The sequence below is a fragment of the Branchiostoma belcheri genome, unplaced genomic scaffold (assembly GCF_001625305.1).
Source record: "Branchiostoma belcheri isolate BF01 breed outbred unplaced genomic scaffold, Haploidv18h27 scaffold22, whole genome shotgun sequence".
Taxonomy (NCBI): Eukaryota; Metazoa; Chordata; class Leptocardii; order Amphioxiformes; family Branchiostomatidae; genus Branchiostoma; species Branchiostoma belcheri.
In genome coordinates, this window is record NW_017803713.1 from 1,780,136 (window position 1) to 1,805,652 (window position 25,517).

Below are 25,517 nucleotides of genomic sequence, written 5' to 3' on the forward strand. Positions count from 1 at the left end.
TTGGACTATGTTTTAGGAATGAGAAGTTAGTGTACAATTGTTGCTATTGTCACCCGCTAATGCAAATACTGATCAATGTTTCCAGTTATCCAGTTGTTGGTTCATTGTGGGGAAAAGGTTTAATCTATATACATACACACACAATCTATAACTCCTGTTATCCACTTCTGTGTAACTGACATATCCTGAGTTCTTTTGTGAAAGTTAGTTGCATAATCCGTTAGGTCTTTCTTAATGGCTGGTTCGTCGGCTTTTGTTGGAAAGGGTACAGAATCAAGCTGCAAGATTCTGTATGAACAACTATGTAAGAGGTGCTAGTGTCACGGAAATGAAAAGAAACCTACAGTGGACCTCACTTGAAGACAGAAGAAAGATGTCTAGACTATGCATGATGTACAAAATGACTAATAAACTGGTGGATGTCCCAACTACTAAGTACCTAATACCAGCTCAGAAGAGAACAAGAAATAGCCACGCATTCAAGTATCAGAGTTATCAACCAAGGATTGAGGTGTTCAAGAATTCATTCTTTCCTAGAACTATCGCAGAGTGGAACTCACTGTCACCAAGTACAGTAGGGGCACTGTCAATAGATAGCTTTAAACAATGTCTAGAGCTAGAAGTTCAAGGGTTAGGTGTAACAAGTCGATCGGTGTAATATAGCCAGCTGCCGCCGCGCCGCGTGCCTGCGAAGCTGGTGTGTTACGCCGAAAGGCGGTTATACCGGCTATACAGATACAGATACAGATACAGATACCAGATATAAGCCATAAAACCATAGATGACTGAGTTTTGTTCCATCCTGCATCGTTTGTTTGATGTTACTGTCTGTGTTCCTGTTAATAGAACTGACCACCTGGGCAAACTCCCACCTGAAGAGGAAAAAAGTTCCCGTCTGGTCAACGACCTGAGAAAGAGTGTGAGTGATGGCCTCACCCTGGTCAACCTGATTGAGTGCCTCAGTAAGTAGCCTCAGAATTCCACCTTTTTGTTCTCCTGTTTGTGAAGAGTACAAAAACATACTAACAAATGGCCAGGTACTTTTGTTTAGCTGCTAGCCTCAGTTGGCTGTAATCAGGGCCAGGTCACAACCTTTCTATTCCACCTCCACTGGCCCCACTTCATAATGGCTGCCCTAATTATTCACTTAGGGGGCCATAATTCTTTTGATGGACCCTAGTGTGGTGTCAACAAAGAATTGAATAGCAAAGGTAAGGAGGTGTATATACCTAATAGTCTATAAAAACCAAGGGAAGTGGCCTTAACAAACATGGCATTGTGTACACTGGTCCATATTCCCTGTGGCCACAGCCCAGTCTGTCTACTCTGTTTTAGTGTACCCATAACTTATGGCACTGTAGCACTAAAAGCCCCACATTCATATTCATATTGGATACCCAGCAAGCTAGAGTGCTAAAGGTTACAGGTAATTGAGTGAATCATTTGTGTGACATACCAGTGATACGTATGAACTTTGGTATCTACATTGCCATTAATACTGATAAAATAGGTAAGTGTTCAGTCACCAGCCCTTTATTCAAGATGCACTATACAAAGCAGGAAACCTCTGCAGAAGTTTTACCTACACGTGTCACTGGTTATGATGAATAATATTTATAAATAATAGTACATGTCTACTACTTAAAACAAAGAGTGACGGATCCATCATTGCAGTTATGACAGAATCTCAGTCAATTATTTTCCACGTCAACTATGTTATGAGCGTGTCCATTACATGTCCATTACTTATGGCATACTGAACCAGATCTGTCTTGTGATCTTTGCTTTTGAAGATAAGTAGATATTTTATGGCCACACTGTAAATAATTTAAATAGGAAATGTCCACAAATAGATTTCATAATTGAACAACAATATTAAAGGTCTTACAATTATAACATTATGATAAATGATCATCATATTTCTCTCATATAACTTTAACAAGTACATGATTATTCTATTGTTGCAGCCACATAATTTTTGCAGGTACATGTACTGTCATGTACATGTATTAGTAACCATCCTCACAATGGTTGCTAGTACCAGCATGTGTGTGTGTAATTTCCTCCTGCTCTAAAACAAACATGTAGCCAGGTGTGACCTTACTCTCACCTGTAATGTCACTACTATTCTACCATTTACATCCAACATGAACACAGTGTCAACATATCAGTAAATTATTAAAGTTATTAGTGATTAGGGATCGAGACCTCCATACTAACACTGCAGTTTGTTACTGTAAAGATATGCAGGCTTGTGCAATTCATGTACGTGCGGTAATCCCTGTCCATATAGGCTAAGAACAATAGAAAGGTAACAGTTACACAACAAATAACATCAAATAAAGCCCATTAAATACAAAGTTATGAAAAACTTTATCAAACAGTCTCGGCATTCAATATGCTAGTAACCCTTTACTCAGTTTTGTATTAAAATTTGATAAAGCACCTTTGACAGTAATGCCTGACAAGGGTAGTGTGACAGGTCAGTTGTATGAAAATCATTCATTTTGAATGACTAATAATTTTTCTCCATTAGGTAAACCAGGCTTGCACAAGGCTGATTTATGACTAGGGCCCCCAAAATCAATCTGTTATTTGTCACTCTTAAGTGCCCTGTTAATCCCTGGGGCAGCCTGCCTGGCCTAGTCTGGCATTTTTGTGTCAGTAAGTGCAGATCACCTGTATGTAGTACTAGTACTTCATCTAACAGTCCAATTTTGTCTGGGTTGGGGGAATATCGATAAATGATATATTACTTATTCGAGCATTACTGGTATTTCTCCAGGCCAACTGTCCCTGATGTTACTTTGAGGTTTGTATAGAGTGTTGTCTGCTCAGCTTCAAGAGTGTTTCCCCAAATAAAGGAATAGCTATTCATTTTGTCAAAGGCAGTGAAAAAATTTGGTATATATGCAAAACATGTCAAATTAGATGACTCATGAGGTTGACATCAAGGAGTGAAGAGAAAACAAAACACAATAACTCGCTTCGTATGGTATCTGTCTTTCATAAGAAAAGTACAATTCATTTTTTATTTGTAATAGAATGTTGCATTCACCAATTTAGATACATTTGCTCTCACTGTATAGAATTAAGTTGGACTGAGCCAGGATGATGTTTAACATACTTCATTGAAAGAAAGAAATGTGGGTATCTGTCAGATATTGTTAAACCCACTTTTAATCTCTTGATGAGAAGGCCTAATTGTTAGCTGTGTGGTCTTGTGGGAGTTCTGACAATAAACTGGTGTTTCCCATCCTAAACTATGAAAACTGCATTTGTACATACACATGTATAGTGTGTTTTTAGATTTTTTTTTCAAAATGTAAATTTTATCTTCCTGTTGTAAGTGATGAATCTGAGTCATTTTGGGGAGGGGATTCTTAGGTTTATTGAAGCAAAAATTGTTACAACATCAAAACTGCACATGGCACTACTAGTATTTGATAAGCTTTGTATAGTCCTGTCTCAGGTCACAGCAGCCCTGAGTGACAGATGTTTTCTTACTGGAGTCACCTGAACCCTGTTCAGATGTAAGGTGACCACAGGTGTGAAATTGTGGCTCACAGCAGCAGAGGCCGTGTCTAAACGGAATCACCCAAGGCGGTTTACATGTGGTTTACCCCGAAGCCGGTTTCAAGTGGCTCCATCTGAACGCTCCGAAATCACATTGAAATCACATTGAAAGCGCCTCGATCCCAAACCACTTCTAGAGGTGGTTTCGAATCGGTTTCCCCGCATCGTGATTTGCGTCTGAACGCAATGTGATTTCAATGCGACTTCGCCTGGTCATGGATTACGGAGTGATATTTCTTTTTTATATGCAATACCAACTTTTACGTGGCAGCAACTTAAAGAGCAGTAATGGTCAAATAATGTGTCCGTTCTAGGGCGAGCTTCACCGCCTCTGGCGGGACCACGTCGGCATTCGGCCGAAATACGCTGGGAGGGGGCATCAGCAAGCAGGTCGTTGACCTCTGACATTAATAACACGCCGCCTTGCGTGTTATCATCAAACAGCAATAAATGTAGCTCAAGCGCATTATGTTCGGACACGGTTTCGCAGGTGTGTGTGGCACGTGGACCAGATGTGAGGAATGTGAGTTACCCGAATCGCGGTTTGGGTGATTCCGTATAGACACGGCCAGAGTCAGGGGCAGGACCAGCTGGTGTGTGTAGATATTACCTCTGCCAGGGCGGTTATACATTTATTATACATGTACCAGCATTGGTTTATTTCTTAATATGATGACAAAACCTCATCAATGGACTTTTAGGGAGAAATATTTACATTTATGTGAAGAGTCTGAATGGACAGACGAAAGCAAATCATCATCATTCGTTTGATACTGTCCTGTGAAGTAGGCTGCCTACTTGGAATTTTAAATATTCATACTGAATCTACCTCAATTACTCAGTAGTTGCTGACTATGAGGTATGCCAAGTAGATTACCGAGTACTATCAGTAACAAATCAGAGAACCTTTGTCTTTTGATGTTTTCTGGCCTAACTTAACTTACCAAGAGAATATTTAAGATCCCAGGTATGTATTAGAAGGCAAGGCATGAGCGCTGCGTGAGGCATGGTGCCACGGCCGTGCTATAACATAATGGGTGTTGTTTGTTGCAGAATTGCTCCTCGCCACGACATGCATTACCCACAACAGCTCTTCCGTGACCCAGGCCAAACCATCAGCCTTGTTCTCTTGTTTTTCATACAAACAGTCATACAAAACTTGTTGTGGGAACTAAGCTTGCTAAAACACTTAGCAATTGTTGCCAATAACAAGGGCAGATGAAGGGATGTCTCTTAGTACATTATATATTTATGGTGATGTGGTTATCCTTTCTAACTCAACTACATACTAGTCTAAATTCTAGTAATATTATTATAAGGAAACAGACTAAAACAAATTATAACTGAGTTAAAGTACATGTAACCAAATCTTGTAAATCTTCTATGTGGTGCCTTTACCTTAATTGGAAATGTCCCTCAAGTTCTTGATTCTATTAGCAAAAGCTGTTAACTTTATCTGTTTAGGAACCACTAAATTCTTTTCCCAACTGAGTCAACAAAGAAAAGCTGCCATGTATATACTGATGTGCCCCATTTCAGTGAACACACAAGTAGGACTCCTCAAGGGTAAGACATTCTTAACCCTGGTGGCAGATATACTGATGTACATGTATACTGCACTCAGGTTACACTGAAAGGCCTGACATTTTCTCAGCAACTCTTGAGAGAACTGTGGTAATCCTGTTCTCTGTCTGTTAGTGATGGATTGTACTTGAGGTGAAGGTATGCTATACGTTATGACCACTTGTCAACTGGTCCTTTCTCTGAATAGTTAATTGGTCACATTAGAAGGGGACTAAATTAGAATGCCTGCTGGTACTACCGGTAAGCACATTAACGCTTTGTCCTGTTGGCTATTGTAGTTTGCAGGGTGTGCAGGTGTTCAGGTTTTATAGTAACACTCAAGGAATTCCTCTTGTATAGGTAAGCAAATTAGCAGCCAGCTATAAATAGTTAACACATTTCTACAGTAACACATTAAGTGTAGGGGAATAGGCTTTCTGTAAGGCTTATTGTCCTTGCTGTCAGGCTAGCAGGAATTAACATCATCCACTCAAGGTCTGCATGTAAGTTATACAGTAGATGCAGAACTCAGCTTCTGTCCTTTGTTAACTGTTTGTGCCTCCCAAGCACATCTTAGTGTTACTGCATTCCCGTTGTTAGAATAATTTTGAAGACTGCTGTTCATGTAGTGTTGAACTGGTTTGAAAAAATTGTGTGGTCTTTGTTACTTAAAAGGCACTTTTGGCCAAATCTTGCACATCTACCGTATGATAGTATGAAGCTGAATAGTCGGTCTGTGGGAGAGAAAATATTGCGAAGTTCTCACATATAAATCAAAGTCAAGTATCATATAGGAGTCCTTAATTGATGTCACTTTTATTTTGATATATGGTATAAAAAGCTCTGGTGGCAAAGCTGTGGCCAAGAGCAGTTTTAGACCTTGACTGGTTGTGTGGGAAAAAAGCCTTGTAACAAAAACAATATCTCAACCGAAAAATCAGCTGTGACCTGCTTTTGTGTGCAGAAAATTGTCTTGATAGTTTATCAGCAAAATGTTTTCTTTTGTGAGAGACACAGAGCATTCTTCGGTGATCTCCAGTGTTATCTAAACTCTTTGTGCCGGAGGTAAGGGTGACAGATGGCCCAAAAAAGAAAAGTTACACTACTGGACATTAGGATGGAAATCAGCAGATTGTCCTGCTGTGAAAGGTTTCCAAGGTAAATCTAACCATGAAATCGTGTGTTAGTTTTGTGGACAGGTCCGTGGAGAAAGCTGTGGGTCAAGAGAGGGTGACTTTCTGTATCTTTTTTTTTATTGCCTCGTTACTTACTTCAGACGTACACAACTCCTTGAGGTTATCAAGGCTGTATACCAAGTTTGGTTCCAACTGGCCATCTCAGTATGCAAAACATCTATGGAGATTAATAAGTGAGCCATTAAGACATGGTTTATCCTGCGCATACATGTTGTATTTGCCATTTAACTAGCTCTGTTCACATATTAGTACTCTAGAGTCATTATAGAATGATTTGTGTTGTGAAAGGATTGCCTTGGATATGATAGCATGTTATATCAAAATTTTATGATTTTAGTGTTCTTTTTGCATCAAAACATTATACACATCTTTTTTTTCACAAGAATATTATTATTATTATTATTATTATTATTGATATTATACCCTGGTGAACACAAGAAAAGAATTGTCTAACGTGCCTACCAAAATCTGGGCGCAAACATCAACCATTTTCTTGCTGTGTGTGCGCAAGATCAATTGGTAGCTTGTTGTGATTCAATACAACAGCTAGTACATGTATACCTGAATTGTTCTACATAGATACCGTCAGAGAGAATGGTATGTTCTCCCGAGGGATGGAAGTTTATCTTTGTGTAATGTAAAATTGTTTCAACTTAAAATTGCATCGGAGTGAGTTGATTTCATGTTGTAAAAGCTGTGAAGTAATGGCATGCATGGCAGTCCCCCAGTAGACAAAGGACATTTGTTCAAAGACAAATGGGAATGCCATATGAATGTGAAATTGATATGTGCAAGTACTACCATACATCACACAGTTATGATTTAGCTGGAATTTTTTCTTGATACTCTCTTTCAAAAGAATACACAGTTAAGTCTGTAAGTCTGATTAAAAAGGAAACCATTTATGACAAGAAAAATAAGGGCTAAGACTGAGTTAATATCTCTTTAGCCTTTTCATGTTTATCTCCATGTATCAAGATGATGTAATTCTACAGACCATTGCTGGATTCCTGGGTAGGTACCTGGACTGCCCTGTATTGTGAAGAGGAGGTGACCCAGACAACAGGAGAGTGTTCAACTTGGGAGACCACATTAGTAAGACTCATTCATCTGTTCCGGAAGCACTCAGGTGGATTTCATACCTGAGTATTGTTAAAGTCAGAAAGAGAGCTGCAGTAGAAATGAAGCAATTTCTACAGCATGGATTCATTTGCTGTATTAAAAAATACTGGGAAGGATGCCAAGTACTAGTATTTCAAGGAGCCTGAAAGGTAAAGACTAGTCTAAGATCTTTGGCTAAGGATTGCATTATTTATAGTAGAAAATGAAGAGAAAAAATATATATGATAAATTATTCAATGGAAGAGGATGCCTTGGCAGCATTATTTTTCATGCTTGATTTGTAACCAAATAGAAAAATCTCAGCAATCTTTGATCAGTTGTAAAAATGAAAGAACATTCAAGAAACTTCCTATCAGTCTTACACTTTCTAACTGAAAGACATTGTCACAGTGCTTAGTAATGATCCCAATGTCCTAATCTCATTCAAGAATTAAGGTCAATCAAAAGTTGCCATTGGCCGTTTTCTGTTTCACACCTTGTAATCTTCTATACTCTGTGTGGGGCAATTAGAAACAAGGAACAGAGGTTTTACGTTACAGCAATACAAATGTGAACATCATAAATTTGATCTATTTCTAAGTCTCACTCGATCAAATATTGCAGCAGCACTACCCTTGAATACTGATGGATTTTGGTGTACAAGTTACAGTACTACCTAATCTCACTTGAAATTAACTTCTTACTCATGTCATTCTGACTTTAAAAGAAAAGAAGTCATAACAAGCTTACTCATAAGTGAAAGGTTTGTAGCCCTTGTCTAATAAGGTTTACATTCAAAGCTGTTTGGGTATTGTGTGGTCAACAGCCCTGTGATAATCCAGTGATAGAGGTGAGCACATGTGAATAGGGCGGGACTCTGTGGGGGAGGGTAAGGGGAGATGGGGTGGGGGCAGAGAGAACAAACATACAAGAAAGGGTAGAGCCCTCCTCCAAACATGATCAACCTCCTCCCTACTTACTCTGCCACGTGAGCGTGTCACCCGAGCAGATATGTAGGAGACAATGTCACAACCCAGCCTCAAGTTACCAACAGTCCTTTACAACCATATTGTGTGGTTACGTTAAATATGGCCTTTTGTCATGGAGCACTGGAGGTAAATGAAGACCAGTGGTTGATACTATACAGTCCTGATTTTCCTCAGAGCCTACAAAACAACTGTAACATTTCACAGTTTGTGTTTATAAGAACTAGAAAAATATTTTGAGAAATCAACAATGCAATATATATTGGCAAATGGGAATGATTTACAACACCAAACACAATATCTCTTCTTAGTGTACAAGTTCAAAATCAAACATTTCTAAAATGTATAATCAACAAAATTCCTGCTTAGCTACATTTTTACATGTACCATTATTTACATTGATGTAAAAGGAAAAGCATGGACTTTAAGACATGTTTGTATTGGTTATTGTTTTGCCATAGCCATAATGATAGTGATTTGTTGTCCAATTGAGAGATTGTAAGTTGCCAGTAGGACCTCATACCTGCTGACCAAGCTTTGTCCCAGTAGGAGTCAGTCACCCCTGGACCATGGGTCACCACAGGTCAAAACAACATACAGTGGTTCTGATTAGATGTCCAACAACAGCCAAACTACTGCATTGGTACCAGAAGGACTGTGGGGCTGATCCGTAACAAAAACTCACTTCTGGTAAGACTATGACCATTTTATTTAGATCTAAACAACCATGAGGCAATATGAAATAATATTCAAAGTTAGAAGAGAAACCCTTTAAAAATGGATGTTGTGGTACCAATGGCATAACCTTACTGGTGTTGGTCCATCATTTTGGTTCTTCTTTGATATGAGGGAATTACATAGTCAGGCCATAGTGTTCTGTCCATTGACATTGATTAAGGTAAGGGTGGCTTTTTGCAATATGGATGGATGGCAAAATTCATCAACCTAAAAAGGCTATTTAAGAAGCAGATTTTAAGTTCCTTGTTTGCTTAATAGATGATGCTTAAATTAAGTTTGATCTTAAGTCATTAGAAGAAAAGATGAGACACAGACTTTGACAAACTCACAGTTGTTTTTAAAGCTCATTGAAGTTAAATAACAAAGGGATTTGCTGACGACCTGTTGATAATTGACAGTAGTGTTTGCTGTGACTGTTGTCAAATATTTGTATGTCAGCCAGACTGACTCCTAAATGTCCAACATGTCTAAAAAGTTAAAAGTGGTAGATTTAAGTGTTGTTTGTTATGTCCTTACATCCTTTTAAGAGGTGCCAAATCTTCTGGGCATTATAAATTGTTTTTTGTTCAATCAGATCTTTTCCATTCTGTCAGGCAAATGTGGCATCTAAGTACATTGTAATCTTGTTATCTGCAAATTATGGTCTGGCCATTTTGTTGTTGGGAGTTACTACACTTATTTGGAATTTATTACATAATATTGTACAGGGAGTTTACGTTCTAGTAGTTTGATACAGATTAGAATGGTATGTTGCTGCATATCTGCTTCCCCGTTAGGTAGATATGTATGGTGGTTGTTTGCCAGATTTGAAGTTTTCAATTTCATCATTTAGAAACTATGGCAGCCATATTCTTATATGAAAATACTGGTCCATATGCTCAGGTAAATATGTTCTAACCTTGTATGGGCAATTTCTGTATGATTTACATCAAATAAGAAAATCCAAATAGAATAAAACAGTAGATGATAGACTAGAATGCTAGAGAATAGACTAACTTTGGTGCTGTTTACCTCCAAGCAGATGCTATGGTGGAAAATTGTAATGCTTGTAGCTGGTCAGCAGACTTTCTACTCCAATATCTGCTTGGAGATTAAGTTATGCTGCTACCTTTCCTTTGCACCAGAGGTAGCATATTGTGCCTTTTATCAATCCATTAGGGTCTTATGCCTTCAGACAGCTCATACAATACTGTCTATCCAGGCTGACAGCTCCTTTTGTCTGGTTAGTGTTGGGGGAACACTTAAAAATGCTCCATCTTACTGGCCGCCTGTCCTGGGGGATTTTACTGCATAGGGGTGTTGTCAAAACCATGAGATAAAAATCAATGTGAGCTACCTTTGTGTAACATGTTTTTGACATGTGGTACAGCATTAAATCATAACTATAGTTCATTATATTCTTCTTGTCTGATCGTCAAGATAAACAGTTGTACATTCTTTAACATTTAATGCTGTATGAGTGCTGTTTTACATCATACATGTACTCAAAATGTACTGCATGTGACATTTGGAGGCCTGATCCTTCAAACATCATTACAGTCTATGCCTGTCTTAGAAAAACTTTGGTGAAACTTTGAAGTCCACAGTTTTCAACCACTTTGTGATGATGAGCTGTGCCAAGAAGGTTAAATTTTAACTTTTTTTTTAAGCCTTCTTGGTTGTGCTAAGGCACAGGGGCATTCTCCACATTTTTACTGGAACTGACAAATGTGAGGAAATTTGCTGTGCACAACACCTTGTGGCCAGAGTGGCACACTTACCCATGCCTGGAATGTTGAGCCTTTCTGTCCAGCACCACTCTCTGATTTCACAGATAAGCTATCACAACCCAGTCTTGTGCTCACCAGATAATGGGCCACATGAAGGAAAGGGGGTCAGGCATTAAGGGGTCAGGAACACTCTTATACCATTCAGGTCCACTGGATCAGTCTGGCCCATTCTGGACCATAATGGCTTAAATCCATCACTATGTATACAGACCCACAATGTAGCATTCACTGGCTTACTGCACTTAAAGTAACTCTTTTCTCCATGGTCTGTCACCTTTGCAACAAACCTGGAACCACATCAGTACAATGAATTCCTTCTTCAAACAACTGTTCTAACTTTAGAGCTTGGTGTATGTTATGAGCCTAATTTTAGAAGTTAGAAGTGGTCTAGTGAGCTATTTTTCCTCACAACTGTTGTCAAGGAAAGCTAAATGTTGATTCAGTTTTTTTTGTGTTGCAGTTTGTTGTGGTATTGTTACCTTGACCAAAAGAGGCATATTTTAGCCAATTATTTCAATTTGTTGCAAATCTTATTTCTTCATTATCATATCAGGAAAATGTTGCGTCAAAGTCTTCAGTTTTGATACATATGCACATATGTGAGTCACTTAGATTACTGATAAAAGTGGGGAAATGATTCTATTGTATTAAAGTATTGTGCTTTTAGAGGTTCAAAGCCCAGTTGCATTTGGAAACATGTTAATCTATTACTAGTTAATATTAGTATATAATATCTGGTGATAAAAGAATTAAAAGACATCCTCTTCACATGCCCCATCCCTCTCCCAGCAGGGAGGGACCACCTAATCACTAGTTAATGAGGCAGAGTCAATTGGTCAGGCCCTGTTGGCTCCCTGCCACTCCACACTTCATTATCCTGCCATCAGCAGCTACTTGTGACAAAAGTAGGCAGATAGGAACCAGGGGTCAAGTGGGACTGGGCTTTGTGGAGTTTCATTAACTTATCCTGGACCATTTGCTAAAAGGGTGGTCAGGGAATTTGCTGCCACTCATTGCATGTATTACTGGTATTGAAGGATGCAGCATTATAGTTGCTGGTGGACCTTGACTATAGCATATGTTTACATGCACCTTTTTGCAAAGGGCATTATACTGTTACCTGTGTTTCCTCATCTGTTGAATACAACTTTTATCTTAGGTTATAGCTAGGCCTTAGCCTGAGCAAAAAGTGATTGTCCCTCTACTCTAAAATTTCATAAATCTGTTTCTTTCGGAATGGAATCAGTAAAACATTTTGCAGGCTCCATTTTAAATGGATTTTAGTCTGTAGAAAGCTTTGACCTGGGGAAGAGGTAAATAAATTTTGGAGCCCCTAGCAACTTCCTTATGAACATAAACTTCTTGCCCTTCAAACAAGATTGAAACTTGACATCTGCTCATGTGCTGTGTAGTATAATGTCAAGTCTGCCAGAACAACACTGATCCATATCCAACTTTTCTTCACATGTCAATGCACCAAGAGTAATACTGAAACAGAACCTGGGGGCATGAGAAAGTTTGTTTAATGTACTCCCCTGCTAGTTGTTCTTTCCTGGGAGTCACAAAGGCTCAGGGAGGAGAGATCAAGCTTCATTCAAGTTGCATTGTTGGAGGAGAATAGAGGACAAAATATGCTTAATCCCCTTAGTGCTGTGCAAAAACACCTGTGCTGATTTGCATAAGTTCATGTTACTGTAATCCCTGAGTTTGTATGGTGTCAAGGTGAACCATAATGGTGCTAAGCTCCATGTGTTTCTTGGCTGACTAAATGTTGTCTTAAGTTTGATTCCATCTCCTGAGAGCTCAAGCTACAAGCTAGGTGGCCTAAACCCTCAAGCATAAGAAAATCAAGTACATGTAACTGTATTAAACAACTATACATGAGGCATTATGAAACCCTGTTAACAGACTTGAGAGAAAAAAAAAACCTACTAGAGACATTAAAAAGTTTTTCAAATGGAAAATTGAATTAGTCTCTCAGTTTTCTACCTCGTACAAGCACAATAAATCAAGATAACTGATAAGTCAAAATGTGATTCAATGGAGTTGACCACCTGTCCACATAGACCATATTTTATTAGTTCCCCGAGTGGTGCTTTTGGGCAGTCTTGACTGACAGATAGTAAAACACCAACCTCCTTTTAACATTCCATTTCAAATTTTGTTTTACAGTTTTCTTGACCTTGCGTGCCTTTCTGTATCACTGGATTGCATTCCTGCGAAGAGTTGTGATTGTGTATTCATAGTGACTCCTTTCTCCTTATTACAGCCAGTGAAAAGGTTCCAAACATTCAGACACGACCTATTATCCGGGCACAGAAGACAGAAAACCTGCAGAAGTGCCTGTACTACTTAGAAGGGAGAGGGGTGCCCATTCAAGACATCACTGCTAAGGGTGAGTACTATGAATACTATCAATTCACACTCAACCGTATCTATTTATAGTTGCTACATGCGTAACAATATTATTGTCCATGGTAATCTTGAATCATAGTTTTGGTTACCTTGTTGAATGTGGTAGCAACCTAGTTTGATTAAAATTACGGACTTCCTTTTTTTAATATAGTTTGACCAACAAGCATTATTTTGCATCTCATGTATTTTTCAGTAATAATAGCAAAACCCATTATAATGTTGTTACATAACCCTGGAGAATGCTGCTTACTCAGTAGATTTTATGAGTTAAGTCAGTAGGGAGAAGTTCTAAATCTGCTAAATCAGAAACTGTGACATGATTTCCTCCTATTGGAACAGTTGGAACAATTTAGCAATGATACCATTGCACCTGCTGATACCTGGATGAAACTGCCGCCATGGTTTTCTGCATTCCTTTCTTTTGTCAACAGTTTAATTGATACCAAACCACTGGTCAGTTATCCTGATTGATCATGGACAGCCTGTATCTGAGCTTGTGTCTGTAAAAATACCAGACAATGCCACATGTTTGTTGTATGTTGCATTCCAGCCATGCCCTATCCATGACCCCTGGAACTTGGTTTTCTACAGTCAGATGTACATGTAGTTGTGCTATACTGAGTCACTGTTGTACAATTCAAGCTTTCCCTTGTAGTAAGCTACAATGTACATGTGACTGGTAACAGTACTGAGGGTAACACCTGCCAGGCTAGAGTGAAAATCTTTTACAGACTCACTAGGAGTCAGTGACTTGGTTCTTTCATACAGAGACTACATTTATACATGGTTGTAACATAACAATACAACCTTTCCTTAAAGAGACCCGCTTCAGAACAAGATTGTGTTGATTCTTGTACCAAAGAGAAAATGTCAACACTCAACCAACAATGGTATGAATGAAACACCTGAACCCTGAATCGTCTTCCAGCTAGTCCACAGTGATCCAGGTTTCCTAAGTCCGCCTGAAGGATTTGGCCCACACAAAAGGGGGCCATGCTGCCTGTTGTTTGTTACATTTACTCAAGACTTGGCTCCGTGTCCGTGTTAGGTCAGCTGGTTCTTCTGTTGGTGGGTTCCAGGATTGCAGTGGCACCAGTTAACCTGCTGATATACAAATATTTATGCTCTCTTTAATATCTAAGACTGTAGCAGTACTTTTTCATGAAGATTTGATGATACATGTATAGTACTTTTAATGTATGGCAGTTAATAATCTACTTTTGAATGGAGACAGACTTTGTGGGGGAACCTTGAAAATGCATTGAACTGTAATTTTTGTATACACTCAATGCCATGGTCACTGGCTGGGGCATTGTATGACTACAGGAATTACTAAACAACTTGAATCTCTAGCAAATACTATCATCTTGCTCTTTTTAAACAGATCTCGCTGAGGGACACCTAAAGGCCACCTTGACGATTGTCTCAAGACTAAAGGAGATTTTTGAGGTACTGGTATGTTGATACATTTTTCATGTATTTTAAATCTTCTGGATACTCAATTCAATACACTGCATTTGGTATGTCACATTCAACTGACTTATTGGAAACAAGTTTAAGCCTTTCTTGTGTTCGTCATTCCATCCTCTTTTCATTGACAAGTCCATGGGTACTGTGAAGAATCTGTGGATTGATATTGTATATTCCTCAGCTGTGATAACAACATTAAAAGTTGCCTTTTTTCTCACATTTGTACAGAGCACACAGGTGAATGGGACATCAGAGGCAGGGGAGGAGGTAGAGCAGACAGAGCCACGCCCTCACTCAGCACCATCCTCTGGTACAGAGAGGTTAGGGAACGGAGACGGCGAGGCAGACACAAGTCTGGTACGGCACACCTAGTTCACAGCTTCTGTGGATAGAAGTTAGAATAGCAACACATAACTTAGGCTAGATTAAGGATATACTGTTCTTTGTATTTTCTATTTCTTACTGCACAGTTGTATTACTTGAAAAGATATTGAGAACACACACCTGTTGTCCTTTGATGTATTTGCAATGCCCTCTAGTGACCAGTGTATGCATTGCAGTTTCTAACATAGTCAATAATACCTATTGGTACAATGTACATGTCTCAAGGAACAAGCAATTCTTGATTTGTTCCTTGTATGAAATAAAGTAGCTACATTCCTGTAAATAACAAAAATTTAATTGAAAATGAGGAAGTGCCTGATTCATCCACATGCCATAGCTATACCAATTGGTTCACTGCCAGCTTCTTTTATTCCATGGAAGCTATTACCAGTAGTAATATTGTATAGAATGAATGATTCAGTCATCCTGTCCTGTTATCCAGTCGGAGAGCTTGGAGCTGGAGCCAGGCAGGCTGTATCCAGGTGACGGTAAGAGAAATGTTCTTGCTCCAGTTGTTGCATCCATGCCATACGGGTGTAGACTCTGTGTTAGCAGACTTACATGTACCCCCAATGGCCCACTAACAACTTAAGTGTGTCCTGAACAGCCTCTAAATGTACTGACCTTATTTGGCTTGTTAACTTTTAAACATCCATGGTGTGTTTGGATATTTGAAAGGGTTCATAGTAGAGTTTGTATGTACCTGTGCCTGGTTGCAGAAGATGCTTCCATTGGTTTGAAGGTTTGCTCATATAGTCATAATCTGTGCACCCCCAATTGTGGTTTGACCATGTTGTTGTAAAATGTACATGTAGATGGATTTACAATACCTCTCTAACAAACTCTTGTTCCATGGTTCATGCATCCCCAAGGAATTCGTCCTTATCGTATCTACTGTAAGTTAACATGCTTTACTTCCACCTTGGTCTTTAAGAAATGGTTTAAGTTAAAACGTGTGTATAAAATGTTCTTTGTGATAAATTCAAGGGTTGAAAACCTCAGCGGTAGACCATAACTAGAAAGCAGAAGGTTTGGATCTGACTAAAGACTTATTTCTACCGTCCACAGACCCAAGTGAGGTTCGCCATGCCTACTACGATGACCGTGCAATATCCCACCAGAAGCCAGTGTACAGCGGAGGGGGGCTGCGGGAAGACCTACTGCCGGGGAGCATGGCTACTGATGATGAAGAGGAAGATATAAGTCAGAGTGAGATTCCTGTAAGTGTACAGGAGGAAAAGCTATTCACTGTTCACCAGTCACAGAAATGAGATGATAAATTTTTAAATGTATGCCTCACCAATCCAAATCAAATCGTCTCTCAATAAAGGCAATCTAAAGAAAACCACCTTCCACTGGTGGTAGATGGCTTTGAAGGTCATCAGCAAAATCTCTTCATCCCTGATTTAATTTGCTTGGATACCCGTACAATACAATGGAGCAGCATTAAAAGTTCCCAAGATGACAAACAAACCATAAAAATGTTACGTACCTGTATTTTTTTCAGATTTTTTTACAGGATACTTGAATAGCTAGTACATGTGCTCATAGATCCCTTTTGAAATACAAATTTGCATGTTTCACCAACATATTTCCCAACTTAAGCATGAGTCTTGCTGACCTGCAGCAAAATCACAGTATTAGGTCTCTATTGCTTACTGAGTGTTATAAAACTCAGACCCTTTGCTCACTCTTGGGGAGGGTGTGCCAACATGGTTGTAGGTATTACCCTACATCGGCCATTGTTTCAGCTTTCACTGAGCAAATATCTTAATCCGAGGCATGGGGTGCAGGCACGCTCGAGTTGTAGTGCTTTCCTTCTTGGGAATAATCTGCTTAGCTTAACTTTGGTATGCAAAAATGTTTACGATGTAATGTTAATCATGTAGTGAAGAGAGGAGTTCATTATGGTGCTATGGTGAAAAATAGGTTAGGGAGTACTGTAGGAAAAGGTAAACTTGTATTTTTTTGTTTCGTACTTTCTTTTAGTTATTGTCTGACACTCAGAACTTAGCTTGCATGACAAATCCATAGTATGTTTGGTAGGTCAGAATGTCCTGTCCTGTTTGCATGTCCAGTGGAGGATGTACTGGTAGATTAGTTCTGTACAACAGTCTGAGGGAAGGAGTGTTGTACATGTCCTGTTGTGTTACTACATGTTGTACTGGTACTCCACACTTCCAGCCCACGCTCCAGTCCACCACAGAGATGGGATCCCACGGTGTTTCCCAGCACGGCGCAGACAGCAGACGACAGATCATCGGCCTGACTCAGGCCATCAGGGAGAAGGCTCGCATCTCTGTGTCCACTGAAGTGCCCGGCTCCCCCAACAAGCTGCAGGCATGGGACACTCAGGCTATGTTCACTGTGAGTGCATGGGCATGCTGATGCATGGACTGGCCCTTCCTTCTGGTCCTTTTCCCTTGTCACTGTGATTTTCCTTGAGAAGCTCTAGACCTCCAGACCTTCCACTACCCCAAGCAAAAATCCCATCTACAGTATATATGTACGAGTATATTCATCCTTCCTGTGCATGGCACCCCACATGTAAACATACATATGCATGTGCATGAGTATTGACCATATGATTGCATAGATGTAAAACCATTACATGATTCACAAATTCTGAAGTGGAGTCATCTTAAATGCATGTTCTTTAGTTCTACCTGACTACTCAATGTCTAGTGATTTAGTGTGCTGATTTCAGTGCTATAATTGTAAATGAGCCCGTTCCTCCCCAGGCCCCGGCCCCAGTGCGTGACCAGGTGAGTCTGACTGTGGAGGAGAGGCTGAAGTCCCTACTGGACAGCCCCTACCTGGAGGAGATGGCTGGCAGTCCCAGGAAAAAGGCAAGTCAAGCTCCCACCTTGTTGCTACTCATATCTGTTGAAATTGAAATATGCGTGATAATTATTACTACTACATGTAGTAAACATGATGAGAGTAACACTAGCAAAATACACAGATATGCAAAGATTGAAAATTTCCCCATGCTTTCTGAAATATCCTATTTCTATAGTGTCCACATTATTCCTGCTGAGAGTATGAGACAGTCAGAATTTCCAGGAATTTCCTCTAAATGACATGTTGATAAGAAATTGTTGCAAATTTTGTTCTTCAAGGGTAACAAAAAACTCAAACGATACGATTTTCGGTAAGAGTATTCTACATTGCTATGTTAGGTTTGCAGTGTTTTCTAAATTTTCCAACTTTCCAATTTTTTCTATTTTACAAAATCCCTTATCTGTCAGGGTCCCTATTAGTGAGTGGTCTAACCTGCCTTTTCCATGCCTGTAGGGTTACCTGGAGGGTGAGCTGTTGCTCCCACCCCCTCCCAAAGGGCACAGTCCCTTCAGTTATCCAGATGGGATAGACAACCCTGGGCTGGAGGGGGGAGTGAACGGCCAGGTCAGGGGTCAAGACGAGGAGTTATCAGAACTGGGACTGGGCTCAGGTTATGTGGTAAGTTATTATCATGTAAGACACTGTCTTCAGTTGCCTTGCCTTTGACTCTAGTATATCCATCTGTGGCGTGACATTAAGGTTAATGTGCTCATTTAGAGATCAAGTCAAAGTGCACTGATCAGGAAAAAAATGCATTTTATTCATACTTTGTGAAGAAGACATTGTCATTCATAGCTGAAGTCAAACACAGGAAAGGCAGGAGATTTGTTCTAGAATTTAAGAACCTTGGAATGTATTGTATGGATAGTTAACATCCTTACTGTTTAAACCAGCCTCAAAACCATTCCTTTTCTGCATATTTTCAACCACCTGTTGGAGCCACAGTCAAAACACAGTCGATGACCCACAAACCAACAAGATCCAAGATAAGAGGCTGACAGACATATGACCTGACCAGTGATTTATGCCTTCCTTAAATTTAATGCCCACTTTCCTTTTCACCAGAACGTGTGTCTGCAGTCTTGCCTGACCAAAATAATAGGGCAGGTTTGACCTTTAAGAGCGTCAAAAAACAGATTGTAAGATCAGATTCAAGGTCACAGTCACCCAGACAATACTTGGTGACCTTCTGTGAGCCAAATCTGACCCACAGAGTTGAAGTTATGCCCGTGGTGGTCAGCTGTGGTCCTGTCAGGTTTCCCTGTGATGCCTGAGTGATAAGAGAGTGGTGCCACCCATGTTTGTGGAATACTTGTGCAGCCAGGTGATAGGGAAATGATTGTTTGCCTGGTGCGGGGTGTTTGCTCCCAGCCTGCACAGCCCAATGACACACCTGATCTGCATGGGTAATGGCCTTTTCTTTGTTCTGGGGTTAAGCAAATGGTAGGGGAATGTTCAGTCTTAATGTATGAACATGTGTGTAGCAAGCCTTAGGACGGTCTTGGATACAATGAAACCTTATGGAAGATTCTTGTGTGAAGTGACCCGAGGTATGACTGATTGTTCTTTTGTCAGTGCCATACCCTGGACACTCAATATTGAATTTAGTTCAATTTAAATGCTTCCATTGAATTATGCTGTCAGCCCCCCAAGTGTGTTAATGATCAACCCCATTGTGAGAGGGTTATCCAAACACCCTTAGGAGGGTTCATTCTAAAGCCGTTACTGTATGGGGACGTAGTTGACGCAAAAGCTTGGAGTTAATGTGTAAGTTACATTACTTTATAACATAACTGTACAGCTCTTTGTATTTCAAGGCATCATGATGATGTTTATATTGTAGAGAATACTGTAAAGGGCAAGTAGCTACACTTTCCTGTTTGACACAGGATTAAGGAAAGCCTCCTCGTTCTGCTCTGTTTACGCCATACCAAGTGTGAAGGTATTTATTCCCTGCCACCTTTATGGTGTAAATGGTTTAAACTTGCAGCATGTGCTACATTGTATATGGACCTGTTGCGTACAGAACACACAATGTTGGTGATATGTTTGTTGACATCTGCTCCTAATGTTTATTTTGGAACTGGATTTAGATGCTTTTGTCAGAATTGCCTTGCCTTTATTTACATAAGCGGAACAGATTGTTTGATGTGCCGTAGACCTTGCATGCCAAGCAGGTCCCTTTTAGTAAAATTGTTGGAGAGGAATCGTAGGAAACTTTGCAGAGGGGTTCTTTGATTCAACATCCCTCCTGTGGAACCTTGTTAGAGGGGAGTGGATGTCACATCTGTCACCAAATTGTAGGTCTGGAAGTTTCTGATATGGGAATCATGCAGACATTAGGCTCTCACCCTATAATTTGCTCCCAGCTTGACAGATCTTTCTTTTCTTTGCTTGATTGATTTTTCTCTGAACCTTTGTCCGTCCACAGCCCTCCCACCCAAACCAGAAGGGCCGTGTAGCCACCAGAGGTGAGGCAGTACTGAGAATGAGAGGTGCCGGCAGGACGGAGGCCTACAGTAACGGTCCCCACACACAGCAGCTGATGAACGGGTCTCCACACACCCGAGGCAGGCCTGTGGCAGGGGAACATTCACCTGGCAGGTCAGACTTAACACTAATGTTCCTGCCTTTTCATGGTTTATGTCCAGCATGATTTATTCTGGTAATTAGAGGTAATGACTCCAGATGATGATTTATTCTAACTTGTAATTACAAGCAGTAACTGTAGCAAAGATAAATGAATGTTTGAGTGTTCAGTAGGTGATTTCTTCAGCAGTATGTAACATCTAGACAAAAGGTTGAGGTTATTTATGAATGCAATAAAGATGAAATGGCTGCACCATTAGTAATGTTGTTTGTAAGTTTTTATCTACTCACTGAAGATTTTTGTGAGAGTAAAATCAATGTTCATGTTATTTTGTGATATGCCAAAATCAGACAATAATTTACAGAGTGATCAAACAAAGTCTGCACCATAGAAAAGTCAGTGACTCATAATCTTAAGGGTTAAAAGATTTCTAAATGGATAGCCACAATTTTGTGGGTAGACCTTGGCTGTAGGAACAGGTGGTTAGATTTCAGGAATGATCTGGTTATCACAACAATGGTGATAGTAGGGATAGGATAAAGGAGAACTATGCTCTCCATGTGATATGATATAACACTGCTATAACACATGTACATGTATCTTCTCATCAGACCTGCTACCCATAAGCCATCCCCAGGCCCCCCCGGGAGGCCATCAGGGCAGGACAGGAGTAAGAATCCCCACCCACAGGCACACCACCCCAGTAAAACACCACCAGCTGGCAAAAAGGTGACACCACACAACCATCATACTAGTGTTGTAAATTCTGTTAGCACTGTTTTGTTATTTATATATCTAGCTTACATCTAATATGTAGAATGCTGATAGATAAGATGTAGTTGAATGCATTACCTGACAATATACTTAACTAGCCAATCTTAACGACTATGTTTGATATGTTTTTTTTAGAAAACTAAATCAATGGTGTCCATTTGAAGATCTTTTTCTTCTAAACTGCTGTATGAATATGTATTTCTATGGAATTATTTACATCGGCAATGCCAGATTGGCTGATAGAATCATCTGAACAGTGTCTCCCACTTCCTGTATTTTCTGTAGGGTGTCCCTCCCCCAGCTTATGGACATCAGGACAGATCCCAAGTACCAGGTGGTGCCCCCCACCCAACCCCCCACCACAGTGTACCAGGCCAAGCTGTAGGGTCCAGACTGTACCAGCCCGGGGGTCACCACCACCCGCAGCAGAAGGTCCCTGCAGGGTCGTCCCACACCAGGCAGTTCTGGCTGCAGCAGCAGCAGGACCAGCAGCACCTGCAGTGGCAGAAACCTCACGACCTGGAGGAGGACTCCAGACAACCTCAACCTGAGCCCGCTGCACGACCTGTTCCTGCACCCAGGTCACGACCTCCGAATTCTACCCCCATCAGGGGTCAAACAGTGCCAAACTCATCCAACACCCCACAGAGGGTTGCCAAGACTTCCTCTAGTTCGTCTTACTCCTCCCCATCAACATTGTCTCAGCAGTCAGCCACGCCAACTAAACAAGGCAGGATACCCCCACCCTACCCTGCCACCTCCACACCAAGTAAGGCTGACTCCTTACCAGAGCATCATGGGTCCTTTGTTACAAACTTGACTTCAAAAATCAAAGCCAATACGACACAACATCTGCCTGAACCACCTGATGGAAGCACAGTCAACAGTAAGTCCACCCCAGGACAAGACCTGGATGTGAACTTCTCAGGTACTGGGACAATCAGTGAAACTTCCTCCCGTTCCAGCACCCCTCCCCTCCCCCCACTGTCTCCGTCCAACACCCCGCCCATCACACCCCCTCGGCTCCCCCATCCCCATGGTACGACCCACCCGCTCCATGAGCACCACCGTGCTGCCCTCCGCCCACGTCAGCCCCATCACACAGACAGACAGGAAAAGACTGAATCTGGCAGGAAAGGCAGGAAGGGGAGCACTCGTGTGGGCAGGAGCGCAAGCACACTGCAAGTTGGCTTCTCCATGTTGGGGAAGAAAAAGGGGTCAGGGAAGAACAGAGACTCATTAAGAGGTGAGACATACGGTATTGAAACATGCCACTTTTCTGTTTAATCAACCGTTTAATGTCATAGGACTTGAAAAAACCATATGGGCTGTAGATGTTTACCAGCTCACATGAATGTGTAAATCATGAGTGGATTTGTTGACTGCAGGAGGCTCAAGAGAAGATGACTCCCAGTCAGAGGAGGGAGAGTCCATGAGTCTGTCTGAGGCAGAACTGGTGAGGCAGCAGCTAACAGCACTGGAGGAGATGTACAGGTCAGTCCTACCTGTGCTGATGAAAACTTGTCCAACAAATTTGTGATGAACTAACTGAAAGCAGCATTTGTAAGTCTATTGCATGCACAGATTTTCACCTTTCATGCACTCCATAAAGATTCCAGTGATCTTTATTAGCCATGTTGTTATTAGTAACCTCGCACTTATTTCACCCTCAGGGAAATTCTGAGACTGCTCGGTGCAGACCAGACACCTCGTGGTCCGACAACACTCACAAGGAAACCAACATTAACAAAACTGAAGAGGGCAGGGAGTTCTCTGGGCAAGCCTGCATCTGTAGTGAAGCAGAGAGCAAAGGATATACGGTGAGTGCAAGAAATATCCACTTCCTGTAAAAAAATTGTAGAAAACTATCACCCAGCTGTGATCTTATTCATGTTCCAGAAACATTTACAGTCGGAAGAGGGCTAAAGGCTTCATGTATACTACATGTAACTACAATCCTTTTAAACCTACATTATGTAAATCTTTCCTCCACAGTTTTGCTTACTCAGCATTTCCAACGTGTATGTTTACCCAGGTCTGTAAACAGGAGATTTGCAAGGCTGGAGTCTCATGTGGTCACCCTGGCCAGAAGTGTAGCACACCTCTCCTCTGAGCTGAGGACACAAAACGCCCTGGTACAGGAGATAGAGCTGTTACGACAGGAGCTGGAGAATCTAAAGGAACAGCAGAAGATCCTACAGAGACAGCAGCTGGCACAGAGGAAACCACCTGACAGGCACCAAAGCCACTCCAGAACACCCCTCTACTCGTCTTGCCTAGTCAAAAACAGCGCACGATTAGCCAAGCTAACAAAGTAAGTTTGTGCCCCAGGCACCACAATGTACTGGAGGTGCTCAACAATAAAATTCCTTAAAACTGTACAGCAACCATAGTGTGTAAACTTATAGAGAGTACAGAAACAGAAGTGATATGAGATACTTTTACCTCATATAGTACATGTATATGAATATGATGTTTACAAAGCCTACCCACTACTTTCTTGATGTAAACAACTGAATTCTATTTTTGCAGATTCTTTGGTGCAGAGCCTCCTTTGCTGTCCATTTTCCTTAAGAAGATAGGATACGAGGTGGGTAAAGACATGCTGGCTCATTACTCTTCATTGACAATGATTTTAAGATTTTGCAACTTTTGTCATTTTCCTTGTGTTATTTCATACATGTATAACTTGCATACAGTATGTCCTTTCATTTCAACATTGTAAAGTCAAAGAGGTACCAGTACATGCATTTACTTTGTAGTAGAGTTCTATCCTTAGTTCTTCCTCATCAATAGAGTTGTAGTAATGCCTTGGCTGTCAAGCATCCAAAAATGATGAATTTCGGTTTACTTTCTGCAGAAATATGTGAAGAACTTTGAGGCGGAGAGTATTGGTATCCTGGAGCTGCCATACATGAACGAGGACAGACTGAAACAGATCGGTGTTCCCATGGGACCTCGGGTCCGGATCCTACAGGAGGCCAAGGCTGCACTGCTGTGAGCCAAAAGGACAAGTCTGATGTTCAACATCCATCAGGGATATCACTAGACTCCTTCCACTAGAGCTGTGGTAGACAAATATGGAGTTGGACCAGTGGTGCATCTCACCAACCCTTCACACTCTGACAGTTAGACACCAGTTGCTCTGTCAGTCTTTGGTTGATAGTGGAAAAGGAAATGCATATTAAATAGAAGATGCAAACATTGGAGGACCTGGTGTTTCAGGGTCTTCAGATGGATGTCTGATTCATTGCCTGACATACCAACATTTTCTACATTATATGTGAAAACAGATGCAGTACTACCAAGGGAAACAAACTGTTTTGCATGTTTCAACAAACAAACAAACAACTGTAGATGTACCATCCCTCGCTGGAACATCGGCTCCCGACCCTTATGCCTTGTTGCGGTGTGAGGGCCTAAATGTATCAATTTCCTACATGTTGTCCTGAGTAGGTGCAACATTCCTACTCTGTGACCACTATGGACAAAGAAACAATACTTATTGTAGCGGATTGCCAGCAAAATTGGTTTATTCCATTTTAACATGCATTTGTATAGAGATTGAATTGTTATTGTTGTTTTACACCAAGAATACCTCTGTATGTTAAGATCATTTGATGATCATGTATGAAATGTACACAAACTTTGTACATGTATCTAGAGGCTGACAATGAGCCTGAATTTACAACAAATAAGTCAGAAGACATGATGACTTTGATCTAGTTTTATATTGATATTTATTCTATAAGAAACATCCCAATTACTGTTACTAGATATTTTATACTTGTTTTTACAATGTTTCAAAAAGTATTTATAGAATTTTTTTACAAGCTCTGCAAAATGAATTTCTTCAGTGAAAAATTGATGCATAACATGCCAAAATAGTGTTATGTGAAAATTTTAGCATTCAAATGATGAGATACTGCTGTATTATGGCTTTGTTCATAATTAATTATTGTTTTTCATAAAATGTATATTTTTGTACAGATTGAAAAGCACAGCTTTATTTCATATTGCTGTAGACATCTGACTGTCCTCTTGTTTTAGGTCATTACGCACATACTGTTTCACCCCATGTGTCAAACTAATAAATATCCTGCGATCAGAC

The 25,517-nt window shown here is 40.5% G+C and overlaps 1 protein-coding gene across 1 annotated transcript; it reads left to right on the plus strand.

The window, feature by feature from the left end:
- Positions 1-781: 781 nt before the first annotated feature.
- On the plus strand, positions 782-25,517 carry LOC109470132. Its single transcript, XM_019768914.1, has 17 exons — positions 782-962; positions 13,199-13,324; positions 14,729-14,793; positions 15,043-15,171; positions 15,641-15,686; positions 16,267-16,418; positions 17,383-17,565; positions 17,940-18,047; positions 18,496-18,660; positions 20,474-20,646; positions 21,244-21,361; positions 21,692-22,652; positions 22,795-22,900; positions 23,080-23,226; positions 23,442-23,720; positions 23,939-23,996; positions 24,267-25,517. Exons 1-17 carry the CDS (start codon positions 782-784, stop codon positions 24,405-24,407), a joined length of 3,138 nt encoding a protein of 1,045 aa, XP_019624473.1. The 3' UTR covers positions 24,408-25,517.